Source organism: Mesoplodon bidens (assembly GCF_964165515.1).
Source record: "Mesoplodon bidens genome assembly, chromosome: 17".
NCBI lineage: Eukaryota > Metazoa > Chordata > Mammalia > Artiodactyla > Ziphiidae > Mesoplodon > Mesoplodon bidens.
The window spans coordinates 415,032-436,050 of NC_138174.1; the positions used below are offsets into that span (position 1 = coordinate 415,032).

At 39.2% G+C, this 21,019-nt stretch overlaps 1 protein-coding gene across 1 annotated transcript in view; it reads left to right on the plus strand.

The window, feature by feature from the left end:
- The window catches only part of RNF17 (ring finger protein 17), a gene marked incomplete at its 5' end in the record, with an annotated part of 124,006 nt that overhangs the window by 70,284 nt on the left and 32,703 nt on the right, over positions 1–21,019 (plus strand). The window contains 4 exons of the mRNA XM_081214444.1: positions 1,848–1,968; positions 10,367–10,594; positions 11,251–11,401; positions 11,542–11,660. Of these exons, the coding sequence (XP_081070570.1) occupies positions 1,848–1,968; positions 10,367–10,594; positions 11,251–11,401; positions 11,542–11,660 (619 nt within the window). The remainder of the gene's footprint in view (positions 1–1,847; positions 1,969–10,366; positions 10,595–11,250; positions 11,402–11,541; positions 11,661–21,019) is intronic.

Below are 21,019 nucleotides of genomic sequence, written 5' to 3' on the forward strand. Positions count from 1 at the left end.
ATTGCTCAAGGCCACATAACCTAGAAATGATTGCATATTTGTGTTAATTTTTTCACTTTAACATAAGACATTGTTCTGACGTAGTTCTGTTGAAGAGGAATATAATGATAGAAATTGTACCCTTAGTCTATAGAATTTTTATGTCTGGATTCTCTGATATAAACAGTAAATTAAGGGCCTCTTAATCTTGAGTAATCTCCACTGATTTTGAGCTGACTTTATTTAATGTGCTTTAATTCTGCTTCTCAGCTTTCCTTTTGGCATTTTACTCTGTTGGTTTTTAGCTCTCCCTTTAACGTCTCCTCCCAAGGTTAACCCATGAAGACGAGACTCCTGGGTTTCTCTCTTGACTCCCCCTTTTTCATTCTCAATTACTTGATATACCAATAATATCTAAACACAAGTTGTAGTGTATCTTAACCTAGATACTTTGATTTAAGGAATGCCAAAAGGCCCCACCAACCTAAAACATCTTTCCCCATTAACCTGCACAGTGATGAGATTAGTATACATTGTTACCTTACAAAGCAAGAGACATTTGAATTTTAATTGGGAGCAGAGCAGGGAAGATGGTGAAGGTACAGCACCGTGGGCAGCTGGCCCTGTGGAATGAAGAACCTGTGCATGGGCAGTGTGAACTCAAAGCTCTAAAGGGAACACAAAAGGTGGAAGTGAGGAGATGAGAGTTTACCGAGGCTCAGAGTTGCTTAGCTTTTTGTGTTTAGATAATTTATCTGGTCCGTTAAAAAAGTAGTGAGGGGGCTTCCCTGGTGGCGCAGTGGTTGAGAGTCCGCCTGCCGATGCAGGGGACACGGGTTCGTGCCCCGGTCTGGGAAGATCCCACATGCCGCGGAGCGGCTGGGCCCGTGAGCCATGGCTGCTGAGCCTGCGCGTCCGGAGCCTGTGCTTCGCAACGGGAGAGGCCACAACAATGAGAGGCCCACATACCGCAAAAAAAAAAAAAAAAAAAAAAAAAAAAAAAGTAGTGAGGAATGATTTTTAAGCTCTTGAAAAAAAGCTTTCTAACATGTATTCTTATAACTAGGTAACATAGGATGTTACTGCTGGTAATGACTTATCTTTTTATTTGGAATCATCATTCTCTTAGCACCTGCCAGCTACTATTGTATAGAAGTATAGGCATAAACCGATCTCAGTGCATAGAACTGTGTGTTTCCTAAAGAAATTTCTCTGTCGTTTATTCAAATGCATATTGAGCAGGTTCTCTATGCTATGTACTATAAATAAGTAAACAGGCACATGAGGTGTAACTTTACCCTCAGCTAACTCCCAGTTTAGATTAAGAAATAGACCTAATGGTTTGTCCTAAAAACAGAAGGACGGGGAAAAATTCCACTTAATGCTCTGGGTTGAGTTTTTGTTGTTTTAAACTTTGTGCTGTTTTTTTGTTGTTGTTTTTTGGTGCCATTCTGATAAAAGCTGTAAAACTTCGCAAATAAGCACTGGCCTGAATTAACTTTGATTCATTTCTTTTGTCCTCTGGAATTTGGCAGAATCCAATAAAACAGTTTAAAAACACAACAGAATGCTGCTTCAATAAGTATATGTCACTATGTTTTTTCTGAATCTAAAAGCTTTAAGCTGCTTTTGGTTCATTATGGAACAGTACACAATAACCTAAAATGAAAATTTTATTAACATTGGCAGTTCTTTTATGTGTGAAAAATGCTACTTTTACCCCTAGAGAGAGACTGACATTACTGAGCAGGAAACCTCATGGATGCAAAATGAAGGAAATTAAGTTCTCAGGTTTTTAAAAATTGCTCTTTAGTATATTTTGGGACATATTTCTTTCTTTCTCCAAACTAGTCTTAATGGTTTTACAGAAATTCTGGAAGACAGTGTGCTCTTAGTTGAGCTTTTCGATTTTCTTGGTGCTCCTGGAATGACTCCTACCAGTATTAATGACCAGCTAGTCAAAGAGGGCCTAGCATCTTATGAAGTAGGGTAAGTGGACCTGTAAACTTTTATTTTTACTTCATATGTAACACTTCACAAGAAGGGAAACTGGCATATCATTCCCCATTGATTGTCTGCTTAGGCTATAGACTTGGGAGCTTTTCCCTGTTAATGGGTCAGTAAAAAGAGAAGGAAAAATAATTGGAGTCCTTAGTCTATTAGGAATAGAGTGGCTTTTTCCTTCATCTATAAGGGATTCTACAACAACAAGAATGGCTCCTGGAGATGGAGGGTGCTTCTAAGAAAAGGAGACTGGCATCTTATTCTAGGTGGGATGTCTGCTTAGGTGCCTCCTGAACCTTTGTGAAGAGGATCAGGAAGAGAAACGGCAGGCTCGAGCGTGAGCATCGTAGCAGAGAAGCCCATGTTCTCACCTGGAGACATGTGGGTTTTTTCTGGGTTCAGGTAGATACTTTCAAAGAGACCCAGGCTTGAGCCATTGTGCTAATACCCAGGCCAGGCCAGTGGTTGAGGCGACCCCAGAATCAGAAGAGCAGAGTGGTGCTAGGGAGGGTGGGAGGGTGTGAAGTCAAGACACGGCAGTTCTTCCACAATAGTGACTTGTACAGTGGGGTTGGCCCCTGAGGGGTCTTCTGAAGAACTCCCTCGCACAGCCATTAAGAAAGCCAATATTTGATAACACCCACACATGATGCCTGCCAGGGTAAGCCAGAGAAGCAGTGACATGACACTCAGCAGAGGCCTGCAGTGACGTGCTCAGCATGTGGTCTGGCTCTCCCCCCACCTCCACCCTAACAAGGGAGGAATGGAACTAGTAGCAGAAGAGAGGGCCTGCCCTTTTTCCACTGTAGGTCCTAAGCGAGGGAGGGAAAGAAAGGAGAGGAAACATTTAAATGTATTGGACTGAGTTTTCTTTTTTTTTTTTAAAGTAGGGTTATTGAGATATATAACATATACAATAAGAAATTCACCCTTTTTAGGTACAGTTATGAGTTTTGATAAATACATACAGTCATGCAACCATCATCACAGTCAAGATGCAGACTATTTCCATCACCCCTCAGAGTTCCCTCTTGTGCCTTTATGTAGTCAGTCTCCTTCCGCCACACCCGGTCCTTGGCAGCTACTGATCTAATTTCTGTCTCCATAATTCTGACTATTCCACAACTTCATATAAATGGAGTCATATAATATTTTGCCTTTTTGTGTCTGGCTTTTCCATTTAGCACAATGCTTTTGAGATTCAATCATGTTGTTGCTTATATCAGTAGTTTTTATTGCTCTGCTCATTTCATTGTATGGATACACCACAATGTTATATGTTCACCAATTGATGGACATTTGGGCTATTTCCAGTTTGGGGAGATTTTATGAATAGAATTTGCATACAGATGTTTGTGTAGACATATGTATGTTTTCTTTTCTCTTGAGTAAATACCTAGGAGTGAAATTGCTGCTTGTAAGTTTATTTCTAATTTTATGAGAACCTGTCAGATGTTTGTGTATGAGAGTTCTAGTCTCCATTCTTGCCAGCACTTGAATTTATCATTTTGTGTTTATATTAGCCCTTCTGATAGGAGTATTGTGGTATTTCATAGTGGTTTTCATTTTAATTTCCTTAATGACATTAAGGATCTTAACATGTGCTTATTTGCTGTCTGTATCTGTTCTTCGGTTAAGTATCTTTTCAGATGTTTTGCCCTTTTAAAACATTGTTGCTTATTGTTATTGAAATATGAAAGTTGTTTATACATTCTAGATACAAGCCTTTCATTAGGCATGTGCTTTGCAAATATTTTCTTCCAATCTGACTTCCTAAAGTGTCTTTCAAAGAGCGGAAGGGGGACTTCCCCTGGTGGCGCAGTGAGTGGTTAAGAATCCGCCTGCCAATGCAGGGGACACGGGTTCGATCCCTAGTCTGGGAAGATCCCCCATGCCGCGGAGCAATGAATGCCGTGCACCACAACTACTGAGCCTGTGCTCTAGAGCCCTTGCGCCACAACTGCTGAGCCCGCATGCCTAGAGCCTGCGCACCGCAACAAAGAGTAGCCCCCGCTTGCCGCAACTAGAGAAGGCCCACATGCAGCAATGGAGACCCAACGCAGCCAAAAATAAATAAACAAATAAATTTATTTTTTTTTAAAAAGCAGAAGGTTCTGGTTTTGAAGTTCAGTTTGACAATTTTTTTCTTCTATAATTCAGGCACTTGTGTTTAGGTAAGAAATCTTTGCCTAACCCCAGGTCATAAAGGTTTTCTCATGTGTATTCTTCTAGAGTTTTATAGTTTTATGTTTCATATTCAGGTCTGTCACCCTTTTTATTTTGTTAGATAGGCTTTTTTTCTGTAGCAGTGTTGGGTTCAGAACATGGAGCAGAAGGCACAGAGTTCCCGCACACTTTCTGCCCCACGCGGGCACAGCCTCCCCACCGTCCTCACCCCTAAGGTGCTGTGTTCGCTGGTATCGGTGAGACTGTATTGACGTGTCATAATCATCAAAGTCCATGGTTTATATTAGTGTGTATTCTGTGGGTTTTAACCTATATGATGACTTGCATCCACCATTATAGTATCATACAGAGTACTTTCACTGTCCTAAAGCTCCGTGAGCGCCTATTCATCCTTCCCTCCCCTCTAGCTTCTGGCAAGCACTGATGTTTTTACTGTCTCCGTAGTTTTGTCTTTTCCACATTGGAATCATATAGTCTGTAGCCTTCTCAGATTGGCTTCTTTCACTTAGTAATATGCACTTAAGGTTCCTCTGTGTCTTTTTCTGGCTTGACAGCTCATTGCTTTTTAGTACTGAATAATATTCCATTGTCTAGTTGCACCACAGTTTATTTATCCATTCACCTACTGAAGGACATCTTGGTTGCTTCTAAGTTTTGGCAGTTATGAATAAAGCTGCTGTAGAGATTGGGTGCAGGTTTTTGTGGGGACATAAGTTTTCAACTCCTTTGGGTAAATACCAAGTAGCACAATTGCTGGATCCTATGATAAGAGTATGTTTAGTTTCATAAGAAACCGCCAAACTGTCTTCCACAGTGGCTGTTCCAGTTTGCGTTCCCACCAGCAGTGAGTGAGGGTTCCTGTTGCTCCACATCCTTGCCAGCGTTTGGTGCTGTCGGTGTTCCAGATTCTGGTGGCTCTAGTAGATGTGTAGTGGAGTCTCATATTTGTTTTAATTTGCATTTGCATAATTCTTACCTCACACTATACATAAAGGCTAGCTCAAATGGATTATACTCTTAAAATTAAGAGCTAAAAGTAAACTTCCAGAAGAAAAAAAGGAGGAAATCTTCAGTACAATGGATTGAGCAAAGATATCTAAAATAAGACACCAAAAGCGCAGTCCATAAAAGAAAAGAAATGATAAGTTTGTCCTCATTGTATTTAAAATGTACATTTCAAAAGACACTATTAAGTAAGTGAAAGACAACAGACTGGGAGAAAATACTTGCAGAACGTATCCTATAAAGGACTTGTTTTTGGAATTCCTAGAACTCTTTTTTTTTTTTTTTTGCGATACGTGGGCCTCTCACTTTTGTGGCCTCTCCTGTGGCGGAGCACAGGCTCTGGATGCGCAGGCCCAGCAGCCACGGCTCACGGGCCCAGCCGCTCCGTGGCATGTGGGATCTTCCCAGACCGGGGCACGAACCCGCGTCCCCTGCATCGGCAGGTGGACTCTCAACCACTGCGCCACCAGGGAAGCCCTGGAATTCCTAGAACTCTTAAAACTCAATAAGAAGACAGTCCAACCAAAGAAAATGGATAAAATATATGAACAGACATTTACCAGAGAAGATACACAATTGGCTAATCGGTACATGAAAGATGCTCAATGTCATTAATCATCAGGGAAATGCAGATTAAAGCCATAATGAGGTACCATTTCTCCCCAACTAGAACAGCTGTTATACATAAGACAAACAACTACAGATGCTGGTGAGGATGTGGAGTAGCTGTCATTACTAGGGGACGTAGAATGGTGTGTAGCTCTTTGGAAAATGGCTTGTGGATGTCTCAAAATTTAAACAAAGGTACCATAAAACTTAGCGATTCCTCTCCTAGGTATCTACCCAGGAGAAATGAAAACATATGTCCATACACAAACTTGCAAGCAGTTGTTCATAGCAGCACTATTCATATTCTAGCCAAAAATTGGAAACAATTTAAATATCCAGTGACTGGTGAATAGACAAAACACAGTATATTCCTACAGTGGGATATTGTTCGGCCATAAAAAGAAACAAACTGACACATCTACTTCATGGATAAACCTCAGAAATTTTTTTTTAATATTTCTTTATTTATTTGGCTGTGCCGGGTCTTAGTTGCAGCATGGGTCTCCGTTGCGGCATGTGGCATCTAGTTCCCTGACTAGGGATCAAACCCAGCCCCCCGGAATTGGGAGCACAGAATCTTAACCACTGGACCACCAGGGAAGTCCCTAAACCTCAGAAATTTTAATCTAGGTAAAAGAAGCCAGAAACACGAGATTACTAATTGTATGATATGTCCAGAAAAGGCAAACCAGTAGATACAGAAAGTAGATTAGGGGTTGCCTGGGGCTAGAAGTGGGCACAAGGATTAAGGGTAAATGGACGTGGGGGGTCTTATGGGGGTGTATGTGTGAAAATGTTCTAAAACTGATCGATGCTGGTGGTTATACCATTTGGTGAAGTTACTGTCATACACTTGAAATGGGTGAACTTTTTGACATCTAAGATACACCTCAATAAACTTGTTTTTTTTTTTAAAAAAAATAGCCCATTAGCTAATAGTCCTTCTTATTGTTCAGTTATATAAGCGAGAAATATTTACAGGCTGACTTGTTATGCTGTACTCAGTGGTGAGTAAGGTTGGTTTGTAGTAGGAAAGGAGATGGTCAGTCTGACCTTTCAGTGCGATAAGGGCTGTGCAAAGGGTAATTACAGTGCTGTGGGAATCCTGGAGGGCTCACCAGTGGAGCTCTCACTTAAGCTGAATTCTTTGATACAACCAGGAGTGAAGACCTGCATTCAGGAAAAATATGTGTGTTTATGTATTGTTAGTACAGTCATACAGCTAACGGACAGAAAAAAAAGGTAGTAGTGGCTGGTATGGCAGGAGAAACGCAGAGACTAGATGATTGAGGAATCTCAGTCACTGAGAAGTAAATTACAGTACTTTTCAAACACTTGAATGTGTTTGCAGTTTATCCCTTGAAGAAAGGGGAGCTATTGAAGGATTTTAAACAGAGGACTGAGAGATTTGCATTTTAGAAAGCTGTCTCTGATGGCAAGTTTTCAAAAAGCACCTGGAGACGGAAAATGGCTAGATCGTGAAACATAAAGGAGGTGAGCATCACAAGACCCTGCTGCTCATTGTAGGTGAGGAAGAGGAGGGAGTTGAGGTTGACTCAGGATCACTGACCTGACCACCATTGACTGGTGACACTGTTCCCTGAGAACAGAGCACAGGTTTGTGGGGAGAGTGAAGGCAGCACCCGCTCTGGGTGTATTGCTTGAGGTCCTGTGGCTGTTAAAGCAGAGGGAGAATCTCCAGGCAGCAAAAGCATTGTGCAGTGGTCGGGAGCTGTGGGCCACGCCCTCGGCCGTGGGACCGCAGGGGTCGCATGGTGAGAGTGAGGAGCAGACGCTGCAGCGGCTAAGGAAGGTGGGTGAGGGGAGAGGAGGGCATGTTTGCTCACCCTTCGTGCTCAGGCTTGTGCCCGGCAAGGGCAACTCCAGGTCTCCTGGGTCAGCCTGAAGTTTGTACCATTTGGGAGACCCCATTTTGAGAAAAAGAATACAAAGTTATAACTATAGAATTTTTTTTAAAAAAGTAATATTTATGTAGGCTGGCAAAAGAAATCAACGAATTACAGATTTTCAAAAGTTGACAAATACCACAAATGTTAGAAAATTCAGACTCATCTGTAAAATACTTTCTTTTTTAGCTGTATACTGATTACCACATGAAATGTCAGATTTTGTGATATCCCTATGGAGAGAATAGAAAAGTAATCCAGTCTTTTCTCTAGTGTGGCTGATCGAAATTTGTTTATTGGTAATTTTTTTAAAGTTTTTTTAGAGCCATAGCTCAGTTATTGGTAATGTCATGTAAATTTCTAAAAATCAGAGTTAATTTTAGGAGAATCTATTATTTCTTTCATGTATTATACATGTATTATATATATACATAATATTCAAGACACTTCAAGTTTTATTATAATGAATCTTTAATACAATTTGATTTGACATTTATTAATGTATTGATTTATGATTTAATTTGTTTATTAACAGGGTAACCCTATTTCTCATCCAAACTGGGACATGTTTAAGAATGAAAGAGAAGCACTGTTACGCCAGAAAAACAGGTGTACAGTGGCTCAGTTACTCATTACACATAGTGGTGCATTAGCTTTGTATTGAACCTTATGTTTTCATGTGGGACACTAAGGTTGTGGGAGCATTTCTGGAACCCACTGCTGCACCGAGATGGCTAGCAATAGCGTAACTCCACAGGATGTGTCGTGAGCCACAAAACTGTATCCCACTAAATCCAAACTAAATGTGTCTCCAACTCAGCTTCCCCTTAGCCAACCCAGAATGCTTGGCCAACACCCAAGATGAGAAAAAATAGGACAGGAAAAGTGAGAGTGGAAAGAGCCCATGATCTTAACTAATTGCAGTTACAATATTTACTTTTGAAAATTTTATCAAAGCACATTGCTTTGCCCCTCCCAAGGTACCAGTTTTCATAAACCACCTCTGCTGCTCTGGCAGCCCAGCCAGTCTCCTTGCCCTTCTACACCTGGCTTGCCAATTCCTGAGGACTGCAACCAGTCCCACTGTTTTCATAGTATCTATTGCCTGTCCTCAAAGTAGAACATGAGCTTCCCTTGATCAGTGTGTGCCCTGAGCACCTGAGGCATAAGAAGAAAAGAAATGTGAAGTCCCACAGTCTAGTCTGTTGGGCTCAACTATATCATATACGCACATCATCCTTTATAAAATAAAACGTAATGTTTCCCAAATATTCTCGCCCCTGTCTACCTTAACGTTCATGCCATGTCCTACTGCTTTACTGTGTCAAAGCTACATGTTTTCTTTTGGTTTCTGGAATGCCTCACTAACTTCTGCTTGTCCTTTTAAAATCTCAATTGAAATGTCATTTAATCAAGAGAAACCTTCTCCAACTCACAGACTGGGTTAGATTTCGTTGGCCTATGCCCTTGTTCTGTATAATTTATTTTTTGTGTAATTATGTGATCTCTCAGTATCACAATAGCATAAGCTCCAGGAGGACAGGAAGCCTGCTTATTTTGTCCACTGCCATATCTCTGGGCAATCTAGCATTCTTGGCTCAGAGTAGGTACCCAGGAAACATTAGTTGAATGAAAGAAATGAGTACCTGGGTCTGGAGCATGGAAGAGAGACCTGGTTAGGTGATTCAGATGGCGAGTTAACATACACATAATAAATGAGTCCATCACTTTCATCAATCTTCCCAGTCTTCCTAGGTGAAGATGCAAGTCTGAGCATTATCACTTACAGGAGAGAGAAGTTAAAAAAAAAAAAAAAAGAAATAGACCGGGAACCTGAAACTGAAGAAAAACCGGGAACCAAAGAAAGAGAACATTTCAAGAAGGAAAGAGTAGCTAGTTTAGGCTCAGAGTTGATGTTGAGTAAGGACTGAAAACTGTCCATTCGATTTAGAAGGAAAAATTGCTGGTCTCTTTGGTTAGCGAAATCTCAAGCTTATTGTGAGAGAACTTAAGTTTTTTCCTTTAAAGAAATTTTGACATTAATTATTTGTGATTAGAATCTGAGCTAATCTGATTCATTAAACATTCTAAACACTTCGATAATTTTGCTTATTAAGATATTTTAAAATAGCAGTTGTTTTCCACTTATATTCTCTAACGGACTGATACTTTTTAGTCAAGGAGAAATATTCAAGTTACCAAAAAAAACCCACTGAATAATTCTATTCCTTAGTGAGTACAAAATATCAGTGGGATATTGTGTAATTATGAGCACACTTGGTATTTTAAACTGTTTTTAAAATAGAAAGTTTGGCTTTTACATTTTTTTTTCCTCTTTGTCCTTTGTTAATCATCAAGAACTCTTTTTTAAAAAAGACTGGGGCTTCCCTGGTGGCGCAGTGGTTGAGAGTCCGCCTGCCGATGCAGGGGACACGGGTTCGTGCCCCGGTCTGGGAAGATCCCATATGCTGCGGAGCGACTGGGCCCATGAGCCATGGCCGCTGAGCCTGTGCGTCTGGAGCCTGTGCTCCGCAAAAGACTAAAATTTCTGTTAGTATCAAAACTGCAAAGCAGTGAGTCGTATCTAAAAATTACTCATCTCTAGATCTAAGCAAATACAAATATAAATATTTTGCAAACTACTCTTTTTGCTAATGGGTTTTGTTATTTTCCAGATATACCCTCAAAGATAATTCCAAAAAGCATACTGAAATATGGGATCCTTCTCCAGAAGAAATTATTTCAAATGAAGTAAACTACTTAAATCCTGTATTTGCAAAATCTCTACCTAATGAGGATCTGCAGTCACTTTATTACAAGGAACTGCCTGTGTACATCTGCAATGTAGTGTCTCCTGAGAAGATTTATGTTCAGTGGTTATTAGCAGGAGACTTACTTCATAGGTATAACATTCAAAGAAAACATTGTGCATGTAGCTTTATTCTTTTTTCTGTATTTTGTTTCAAAGATCTAGAAGTCATAAATGCAGAATTTTAAAAGTACAAAATTATTTCAGCTAAATATTCACTAAAAAACCAGTTAAAAGTATACAAATAGTATTTTTACTGGTTATTTTCACTGTGTTGGGGTTTGTAAATTCCACAAGTACTTACTGAGTGCCTATTATTTGACAGCCAGTATTATAGGTGTTGGGGATACAGTGGTAAAAACATGGACAAGCTTGTGCTGTCATGGAGCTTAAATTCTAGTAGAGGGAGTGACAGTGAACAAAGTATTCAGTGCAGCAGATGATGATGAAGACGAGAAAGTTCAAGCGGTGGGGGAGGAAGACCCCACGGAATCAGTGACACTTGAAATGGACCCTGAAGGCAGGGAGGGAGGGAGCCATGAAGATGCCTGGGAGAAGCTCACGTCAGGCAGAGGGAAGAAGTAGTTGTAGACCCTGCAGTGGAAATGTGCTTGGGTGTCCACGGAAGAGCAAGGTAGCCAGTTTGTTTGGAATAGAATGCGGGAGGGAGGACAGGAGAAGACAGGGAGTCAGGGAGTTGTACGTTACAAGAAAAGGTTTCGAGAGTTAAAATTTTTTTTCTTTACATAGTTTAGGAGAAAAGATGGTCACTGCTTATGAAAACTCAAAATGGGAACCTGTTAAATGGAAGAACGGTATGCACTGTGCTGTTAAGATCCAAGATGAAAATCAGTGGCAAAGGGGCCAGATCATCAGAATGGTTACAGACACATTGGTGGAGGTAAATGCAGCATTAAAAATATAATCATGAAAGTGAATGCATTTTGTATTTTCATCCAATTTTTATTATGCTTTTCAGTTTGCAAAAAAAAAATTTTTAAGCACTGTCTTTCCATAGACTTAAAGTTATTGTTTTCATAGGTCTTGCTGTATGATGTGGGTGTTGAACTAATAGTGAATATTGACTGTTTAAGAAAACTTCAAGAAAACCTAAAGACCATGGGAAGATTATCTTTGGAATGCTCTCTTGTTGATATAAGGTAGTTTTTAGTTGAGTAAATTTTCTCATTATTGAATATGACTTTAAATATGTTTCTTTTTGGATGGATTCTTACCAGTTTTGATTTTTCTGACATATTCTGAAATTTTCATAAGATCTAGTTGATCTATCTAGTTAATTTTAAGGTTTTAAGCAGGAAAGAGGAACTTCCCTGGCGGTCCAGTGGTTTAGACTCTGCACCTCCACTGCAGGGGGTGTGGGTTCAATACCTGGTCAAGGAACTAAGATCCCACATGCCGCATGGTGTGGCCAAAAAATTAAAAAACAAAGACAGGAAAGATAAAAATATGAAGTACAGGGGCTTCCCTGGTGGCGCAGTGGTTGAGAGTCCGCCTGCCGATGCAGGGGACACGGGTTCGTGCCCCGGGCCGGGAAGATCCCATATGCCGCGGAGCGGCTGGGCCTGTGAGCCATGGCCGCTGAGCCTGCACGTCCAGAGCCTGTGCTCCGCAACGGGAGAGGCCACAGCAGTGAGAGGCCCGAGTACCGCAAAAAAAAAAAAAAAAAATGAAGTACATAAACTTTGGTGGTATCTAGAAAGAATTCAAACTGTTAAAAAAAAAAAAACCTTGAGGCACACAAGCAGGTAGAACTAAAATGTATTTCATAAGCTTAGAATTGCATGGAAAGCTAAAAATGTGTAAATTACCAGAAAGAGTGAATTAGGATTCTGGGAAATGGCAAGGCATGGTTGTAGTCTGCTAGAATCCTACCATAAACACATAAACATGGATGCAAATCTGCAGACTGCATGGTCAACATCTACAACGAAAGTAGGCAACACAAGCAGTTGGGGTGCTCCACAAACCGGACCCTGTGGTGTCACACTTGTGGGGGAGGATGGAGAGGGAAAGCTGCCTGGGGTCCTCACAGGTCTGAAAATAGGAATTGGCAACAGCATTTCCCTGGAGCACGTGGGCCAACCTGAGAACAGCAAGCAAAACTGAGATGCAGGGTGCTCTTTGTAGTTGAATGTGAGAGCTCTGTCACAGGCCAGTGTTTCATGGTACTGAAGCCTTCTTAGCCATACAAGCTCTCTTCTAGGACCCCCTGACAGTGGAGAATCTGCTGGGAAGAGAGCCTGATTTGATCAAGGCAGACAGTGGGGCGAAGGAAAGAAAAGATGCAGATAAAAGTAGAGAGCAAGGTATGAAGCCATGTTGTCTGTCACTTTGGGAGAATGACACAAGTCAGAGTTCCAGAGCCATGAAGCTTGGAAAGCAGTTGTGATCCCCCCTTCTCCTGAAGTACAGGAAATTTTACTTCACTTAAAACATTAGTGAAAGAAAGGATTACAGTCGAACTCCTTACAAATAATGAGAAAAGAAAATTAGGAGCCAAATAATATCCCTAGAGGCAATGGAATCCACGAAAAAGACAGGCTTACAAAACAGTAATATTTCAAATTAAACTAAGGAATTTAGAAAATGATAGACACTATGAAGAACAACATAAAATAGAATTAGAAAAACTCAGAAACAAGATTGATTACAGAAAAAGGCAGGTTTGAAAGGAGATGATAGCACTCAGGAAGGAAAAGAAAATCATATCAGAACGTAGACTAAACTAGAGAAAACAGCAAGCAAATAAGCAATAGAAAATGCCTTGAAGAGAAACACAAGGGGCTTCCCTGGTGGCGCAGTGGCTAAGAATCCAGCTGCCAGTGCAGGGGACACGGGTTCGAGCCCTGGTCCCGGAAGATCCCACATGCCGCGGAGCAACTAAGCCCGTGCGCCACGACGACTGAGTCCGCGTGCCTAGAGCCCGTGCTCCGCAACAAGAGACGCCTGCACACTGCAACAGAGTAGCCCCCGCTCGCCGCAACTAGAGAAAGCCTGCGTGCAGCAACGAAGAGCCAACGCAGCCAAAAATAAATAAATAAATAAGTAAATACATTTAAATAAATAAATAAATAAATAAATGTTTTTAAAAAGAGATACAAGATCAAAAGAGGGCAGATGTTTTTAATTAAAAATCCAAAGGATTTAAAAGAAAACAAAGATACCTAAAGTAGACAGAGATCTAATATACATGTAATAGGAATGTCAAAGAACAAGACTAAAAGAAATAGATCAAAACAAATACTAAAAACCCAATTCAAAAAAGTGTCCCTAAAATAAAAGACTACTTTAAAAAATACATTGAAAAGGCGCACTGCCTATCTTGGAAAATCGGTTCAGGAATGCCAACACTGAGAGATTATCTAGTAAAATCATTGATTCACGAGAGATATAAAATAACATTGTCATCACCAACACTTTATGCCAGAAGGTAAGAGAGTAGCATTCTAAAAATACTCAAAAGAAAATGGCAAGCTGTGGGTTTTATATCCAGCCAGCTGACTTTCAGGTATTGATGAAAAGACCACAGAATACTGATTTCATCACTCAGGGAATATTGTTTCCAGGAACGGTCCCTGTAAGAGAACAAGTTTTAGGTAACCAACAAGAGAGATTTTGACATAAGGACTGTGGTGAGCATTACATTTATTTTACCAAAAGAACCAAGATTAAATGATCGTTATTAGGGAAACAGTACACAATGCAAAGTAGATCAGCCACAATTTCAAAGAACGGAGGGAGAAAGGAGAGTATATGTGGGAAGTTGAATCAACTTCCTGTTGTCACATTGGTATTAACTAGGAGTAAGTACTTCACATAAGAAGTTGGAAAAGAGAAGAGGTTACTAACAATATCAATTTAACATTAGAACAACATTAATATTTTATGCAGACAAATCAGTAAAAATAGTAAGTAAAATGAAATTAACTGTATGTAGTGGTGATATAGCCTCTCAGAGGGGAACTTTTTCAAGTGACTTTAAAACACAATAAGTTGACTGTACATGCTTACCAAAATATATCCTAAGGACAAGAAATAACTGCCCCCCCCCAACTCAGCTGTTTTTATTAATCCCAAAGTTGGTTGTAGTGTTACTGAAACTGTTGTGTGTGTTTTGTGGGATAATTCAAAATAGTAATTATGTACATATCGTTAAGAACAAGTGTGGTTGTTTGATGGTAAACATGTAAGATTAAGGTTGACTTACCTTGTACTCCTGATTTTGAATTCAAAGTATCAGTAGAAACTGATAAGGTATTTTAATTATAAAAAATACATGTGGGCTTCCCTGGTGGCGCAGTGGTTGAGAGTCCGCCTGCCGATGCAGGGGACACGGGTTCGTGCCCCGGTCCGGGAAGATCCCACATGCCGCGGAGCGGCTGGGCCCGTGAGCCATGGCCGTTGGGCCTGCGCGTCCGGAGCCTGTGCTCCGCAACGGGAGAGGCCACAACAGTGAGAGGCCCGCATACAGCAAAAAAAAAAAAAAAAAAAAAAAAAAAAAAAAATACATGTTATTTAGCCTTGTAACATGAAGGACCTAACATGAAGTAGCAATGAGCCATGCTGGTGCACAAATTGTGGTCTCCAAATACCATTTCCCACTAAAAGAATTTAGTGCTCTTTGGGAAAATGTCTGATTCCAGGTCTTGGGCAGGAAATACACAGTGTGAGCCTAGAATATCTTGACCTAGCAAAAAGCAAGAAAGCTATAAATAAATAGATGGATGGATAGATAGATTATGACAACCTGAATAAACTTCCACTGACCAAAGATGGGACAGTTTCAACAGCAGTAGGATGATTATTATGTTGTATCAAAGCATTTGATATGTTTGAGTCTCTAAATTCATAAAGCGATTTAAAAAAAAACTTATTGATCACTTTTAGAGGATTCTAGGGAACTAATTCATTATTCTGAAAATTGGTAAATAAGGGAAATGAGCACTTGTTTTTCCTGTACTATCTATATCTCGAGATAATCAATTAGGTGATAAGGGAAAGTTCTTTATAAGCATTCCTTCTAACAAAGGAGGAATGATATCATTGGAATACCACCATTTTACAACCCTTATATACTAAGGGATCTAGGCATGATTGTTGGTGGCTGCTAACATCACAAAAAGAGAATCGGGCATTCTGTACCTCTGGAGGGAAGTACACAGCACCATCTCTGAATAGTATTGCTGAAAAAAGAAATATGCGAACCTGAATCTGATCAAGACTCTAGACCTAACTATGAATTTAAAGGAAATACAAGAGACAGATGAACATGTTAAACACCATGAGAATGCAATCAGCTAAATTCAGACCATTGAAACTGCAAACCAACTCTGTTTATTCAATAGAAAATTACAAGGGAAAGAGATGGAAGGGGCACTAAAGATGCATACTGCCCCTTCATGATGTATGGATTTTGTTTACTTTACCAATTCAGACTGTTTTGAAACATCAGGAAAAAAATGAACACCATCTGAATAGTTGATCATAAGGATAGTTGATCTTAAGAAATTACTAATGTTTAATGTGACAACAGTACTGTGGTTGTGTTTGTTTAACAAGATTTAGTTTTGGAAAATGCAAACTAAAATCGTTTCAAATGAAATAATGTTAAATCTGGGACTTAAAAATAATCAGGGGCCTCCCTGGGGGCACAGTGGTTAAGAATCTGCCTGCCAGTGCAAGGGACACGGGTTCGATTCCTGGTCCGGGAAGATCCCACATGCTGCGGAGCACCTAAGCCCGTGCGCCACAACTACTGAGCCTGTGCTCTAGAGCCCGTGAGCCACAACTACTGAGCCCACGTGCAATAACTACCCGTGCTCTGCAACAAGAGAAACCATCGCAATGAGAAGCCCGTGCACTGCAACAAAGAGTAGCCCCCACTCGCTGCAACTAGAGAAAGCCGCGTGCAGCAACAAAGACCCAACTCAGACATACGTACATACATAATACATACATACATACATATTTAAAAAAATAATCAGGGTTGGGAGTGAATACATGGGAATATGATGAAATAGAATTGGTCATGTATTGGCAATTGTCAAAGCTGAATGATAGATGAGATTTATTATATTCGCTCTGCTTTTGAATATGTTTGAAAACTATAATTGAAAAACAAATTGAAAATATTTAAAGGTGAATTCACCAGATATTTTTTTATTATATAAGTTTCAAGTGTACAGCATTATAATTTGACATTTGTATTCACTGCAAAGTGATCACACCACAAGCCTAGTTACCATCCGTCACCGTTATAATTGACACCCATCACCCTTTGCACCCATCTCCCAACTCCCTTCCCCTCTGGTAACCACTAATATGATTTCTGTATGTATGAGTTTGTTTTTCTTTTGTTGGTTGGTTGGTTTTTTAGATTCCACATATGAATGAAATCATGTGGTATTTGTCTTTCTCAGTCTGGCTTATTTCATTTAGCATAATATCTTCAGGGTTCATCCATGTCAGAAATGTCGAGATTGCATTTTTTTTTATGGCTGAGTAGTATTCAGTTGTGCATATATCACATCTCCTTTATCCATTATTCCATTTTATGGACCCTTAGGTTGCTTCCATATCTTGGCTGTTGTAAATAGTGCTGCAGTCCACATAGGGGTGCAGATATCTTTTTGAATTCGTGTTTTCAGGTTCTTCTGGTGAATACCCAAAAGTGGAATAGCTGGGTTATATAGTAGTTATTTTTTTGAGGAACCTCCATACTGTTTTCCAATAGTGCTGTACCAGTTTACATTCCCACCAACAGTGCAGGAAGGTTCCCTTTTCTCCACATCTTTGCCCACACTTTTTATTGGTTGTCTTTTTGATAATAGGCATTCTAACAGGTGTGAGGTGATACCTTCTTGTGGTTTTGATTTGCATTTTCTTAATAATTACTGATGTTGAACATCTTTTCATATATTTGTTGGCCATCTGTATGTCTTCTTTGGAAAAATGTCTATTCAAATCCTCTGCCCATTTTTTAATCAGGCTGTTTGGGGATTTTTGTTGTTGAGTTGTATAAGTTCTTTATAATTTTGGATATTAACACCTTATTGGATACCTGATTTGCAGAATATCTTCTCTCATTCAGTAGGTTGCCTTTTCATTTTGATGGTGGTTTCCTTTGCTGTGCAGAAGCTTTTTAGTTTGATGCAGTCCCATTTGTTGATTTAGTTTCCCTTGCCTTTGGAGTCAGATCCACAGAAATATTGCTAAGCCTGAGGTTAGTGAGGATACTGCCTATGTTTTCTTCTAGGAATTTTATGGTTCAGTTCTTACATTCAAGTCTTTAATTCTTTTGGGGTTAATTTTTGTGCTTAAGATAGTGGTCTAGTGGTCTTTTTCATGTGACTGTTCAGTTTTCCCAGCACCATTTATTGAAGAGACTGTCCTTTCTCCATTGTATGTTCTTTGCTCCCTTGTTATAAAATAATTTTCCATATATGTGTGGGTTTATTACTGAACTCTCTTATGTTCATTGATTTATGTGTCTGCTCGTGTGCCAGTACCATACTGTTTTGATTACTGTAGCTTTGTAGTATAGTTTGAAATCAGAGCGCATGATACCTCCAGCTTTGTTCTTCTTTCTCTAGATTGTTTTTTGGACATTTGGGATCTTTTGTGGTTCCATACAAATTTTAGAATTACTTGTTCTAGGACTTCCAATACTATGTTGAATGAAAGTGATGAGAGTGGGCATCCTTGTCTTGTTCCTAATCTTAGAGGAAAAGCTTTCAACTTCTCACCATTGAGTATGATGTTAGTTATGGGTTTGTCATATATGGCCTTTATTATGTTGAAATACACTCTATACCCACTTTGTTGAGAGTTTTTATCATAAATGGGTGTTAAATTTTGTCAAATGCTTTTTCTGCATCTATTGAGATAGATTATATGGTTTTATCCTTCATTCTGTTAATGTATGTACCACGTTGATTAATTTGTGGATGCTGGGCCATCCTTACACTGCTGGAATAAATCCACTTGATCGTGATGTGTGACCCTTTTAATGTATTTTGTTGACGATCTTTACATATATGTTCATCAGAAATACTGACCTGCACTTTTCTTTTCTTGTGGTGTCCTTGTATGGTTTTGGTGTCAGGGAAATACTGGCTTCATCAAATGTGGTCGGAAGGTTTCTCTCCTTCAGTTTTTTGGAAGAGTTTGAGAATTCTTCAAAACATTTTTCTTTGAATGTTTGGTAGAATCCACCAGTGAAGTTGTCTACTCCTGGGCTTTTTTTAGTTGGGAGATTTTTTTTATTACTGTTTCAATTCCCTTGCTAGTAATGAGTCTATTCACATTTTCTATTTCTTCATGATTCAGTTGCTAAGATTGTATGGTTCCAGAAATTTATCCATTTCTCCTAGGTTGTCCATTTTGTTGGCATATAATTGTTAATAGTCTCTTATGATCCTTTGTATTTCTGTGGTATCAGTTGTTAACGTCCCCTCTTTCATTTCTGATTTTATTTATTTGAGTCTTCTCTCTTTTTTTTCCTTGGTGAGTCTAGCTAAAGTTTTGTTGATTTTGCTTATCTTTTCAAAGAGGCAGTTCTTAGTTTTGTTGGCCATTTCTATTGGGGTTTTTTTGTGTGGGGGGGTCTCTATCTCTGTTTTATTTATTTCTGCTCTGATCTTTATTATTTCCTCCCTGCTACTAATTTTGGGTTTTGTTTATTCTTCTTTTTCTAGTTCTTTTAGGTGTAAAGTTGGTTTATTTGAGATTTTTCTTGTTTCTTGAGGTAGGCCTAATTGCTATGAACTTCCCTCTTGGAGCTGCTTTTGCTGTGTCTTGTAGATTGTTGGTATGTTGTATTTCTGTTTTCATTTGTCACTAGGTATTTGATTTCTCCAGTGACCTCTTGGGTGTGCAGTAACATGTTGTTTAATCTCCACGTTTTTGTGGTTTTTCCCATTTTTTTCCCTTGTGATTGATTTATAGTTTCATGTCATTGTGGTTGGAGAAGATGCTTGATACGATTTCATTTTTTTGAATGTATTCAGACTTGTTTTGTAAACTAACATGTCATCTACCCTGGACTATGTTGCATGTGCACTTGAGAAGAATGTGTATTCTGCTGCTTTTGGATGGAATGTTCTGCATGTATCTGTTAAGTCCATGTGGTCTAACATGTTATTTAAATCTGCTGTTTCCTTACTGTTTTTGGTCTGGATGATGTATCCATTGATGCAAGTGGGGTGTTAATGTCCCTTACCTTTATAGTATTGCTTTCAATTTCTCCTTTAAGTCCGTCAATATTTGGCTTTATATATTTTGGTGCTCCTCTGTTAGGTGCATATACATTTATAAATGTTACATCTTTTTGCTGGATTGACTCCTTTATCATTATGTAATGCTCTTCTTTGTCTTTTATTACAATCTTTGTTTTAAAGTCTCTTGTCTGATATGAGTATAGCTACTCCAGCTTTCTTTTTATTTCCATTTGCATGAATTCTTTTTTTATAACTTCACAGTCTGGTGTATTCTTTCTTCTGATTAATTTTACTACTTTTATCTTTTAACCTTCATGCTAGCTTTATAAGTGATTGATCCACTACTTTTGTTATACCATCTTCAGTGAGATTTTTACTTTTGTATGTTTTCTTATTATTAATTAGTGCCATTTGTTTACAGCTTAAATAAATCCCTTTAACATTTCTTGTAGGGCTGGTTTAGTGACAACGAACTCCTTCAACTTTTGCTTATCTGGGAAACTCTTAATCTCTCCTTCAGTTCTGAATGAAAACATTGCTGGGTAGAGAATTCTTAGTTGGAAGTATTTTTCTTTCAGCACTTTGAATAGTCATGCCACTCCCTTCTGGCCTTTAAAGTTGCTGTTGAAAAATCTGCTCATTGCCTCATGGGGATTCCCGTGTACATAACAAGTTGTTTTTCTCTTGCTGCTTTTAGGATTTTCTCTTTATCCTTAACTTTTACCATTTTAATTATAGTGTGTCTTGATGTGATCCTTTGGGTTCATCTTATTAGAACTCTCTTGGGCTTCCTGGACCTGGGTGTCTGTTTCCTTCCTCAGATTAGGGAAGTTTTAGCCACTATGTCTTCAAATAATTTTTCTGGTCCTTTCTTTCTCTCTTTGTTGTCTTCATTTCTAGGACTCCTATAATGCAAATGTTTATTCCACTTGTTGTCTCCAAAGTTTCTTAAGTTATCTTCCCCCCCTTTTTTTTTTTTTCCATTTTGCTGCTCTGTCTGGGTGAGTTCCACTGCTTGCTGATTTGCTCTTTGTCCTCATCCTGTCTGTTGTTGAACCCCTCTAGTGCATTTTTCATTCAGTTACAACTTCTGTTTGGTTCTTTCTTATATTTTCTGTCTCTGTTGAAATTCTCATGGTGTTCATCCATTCTTCTCCTGCATTTAGTGAGCATCTTTATGATGATTACTTTTCAGTCTTTACCAGGTCCATTGCTTCTCTCTGTTTTGTTTAGTTCTTTTGCTGAGGTTTCAATCTGTTTTTTTGGTTGGAACATATTCC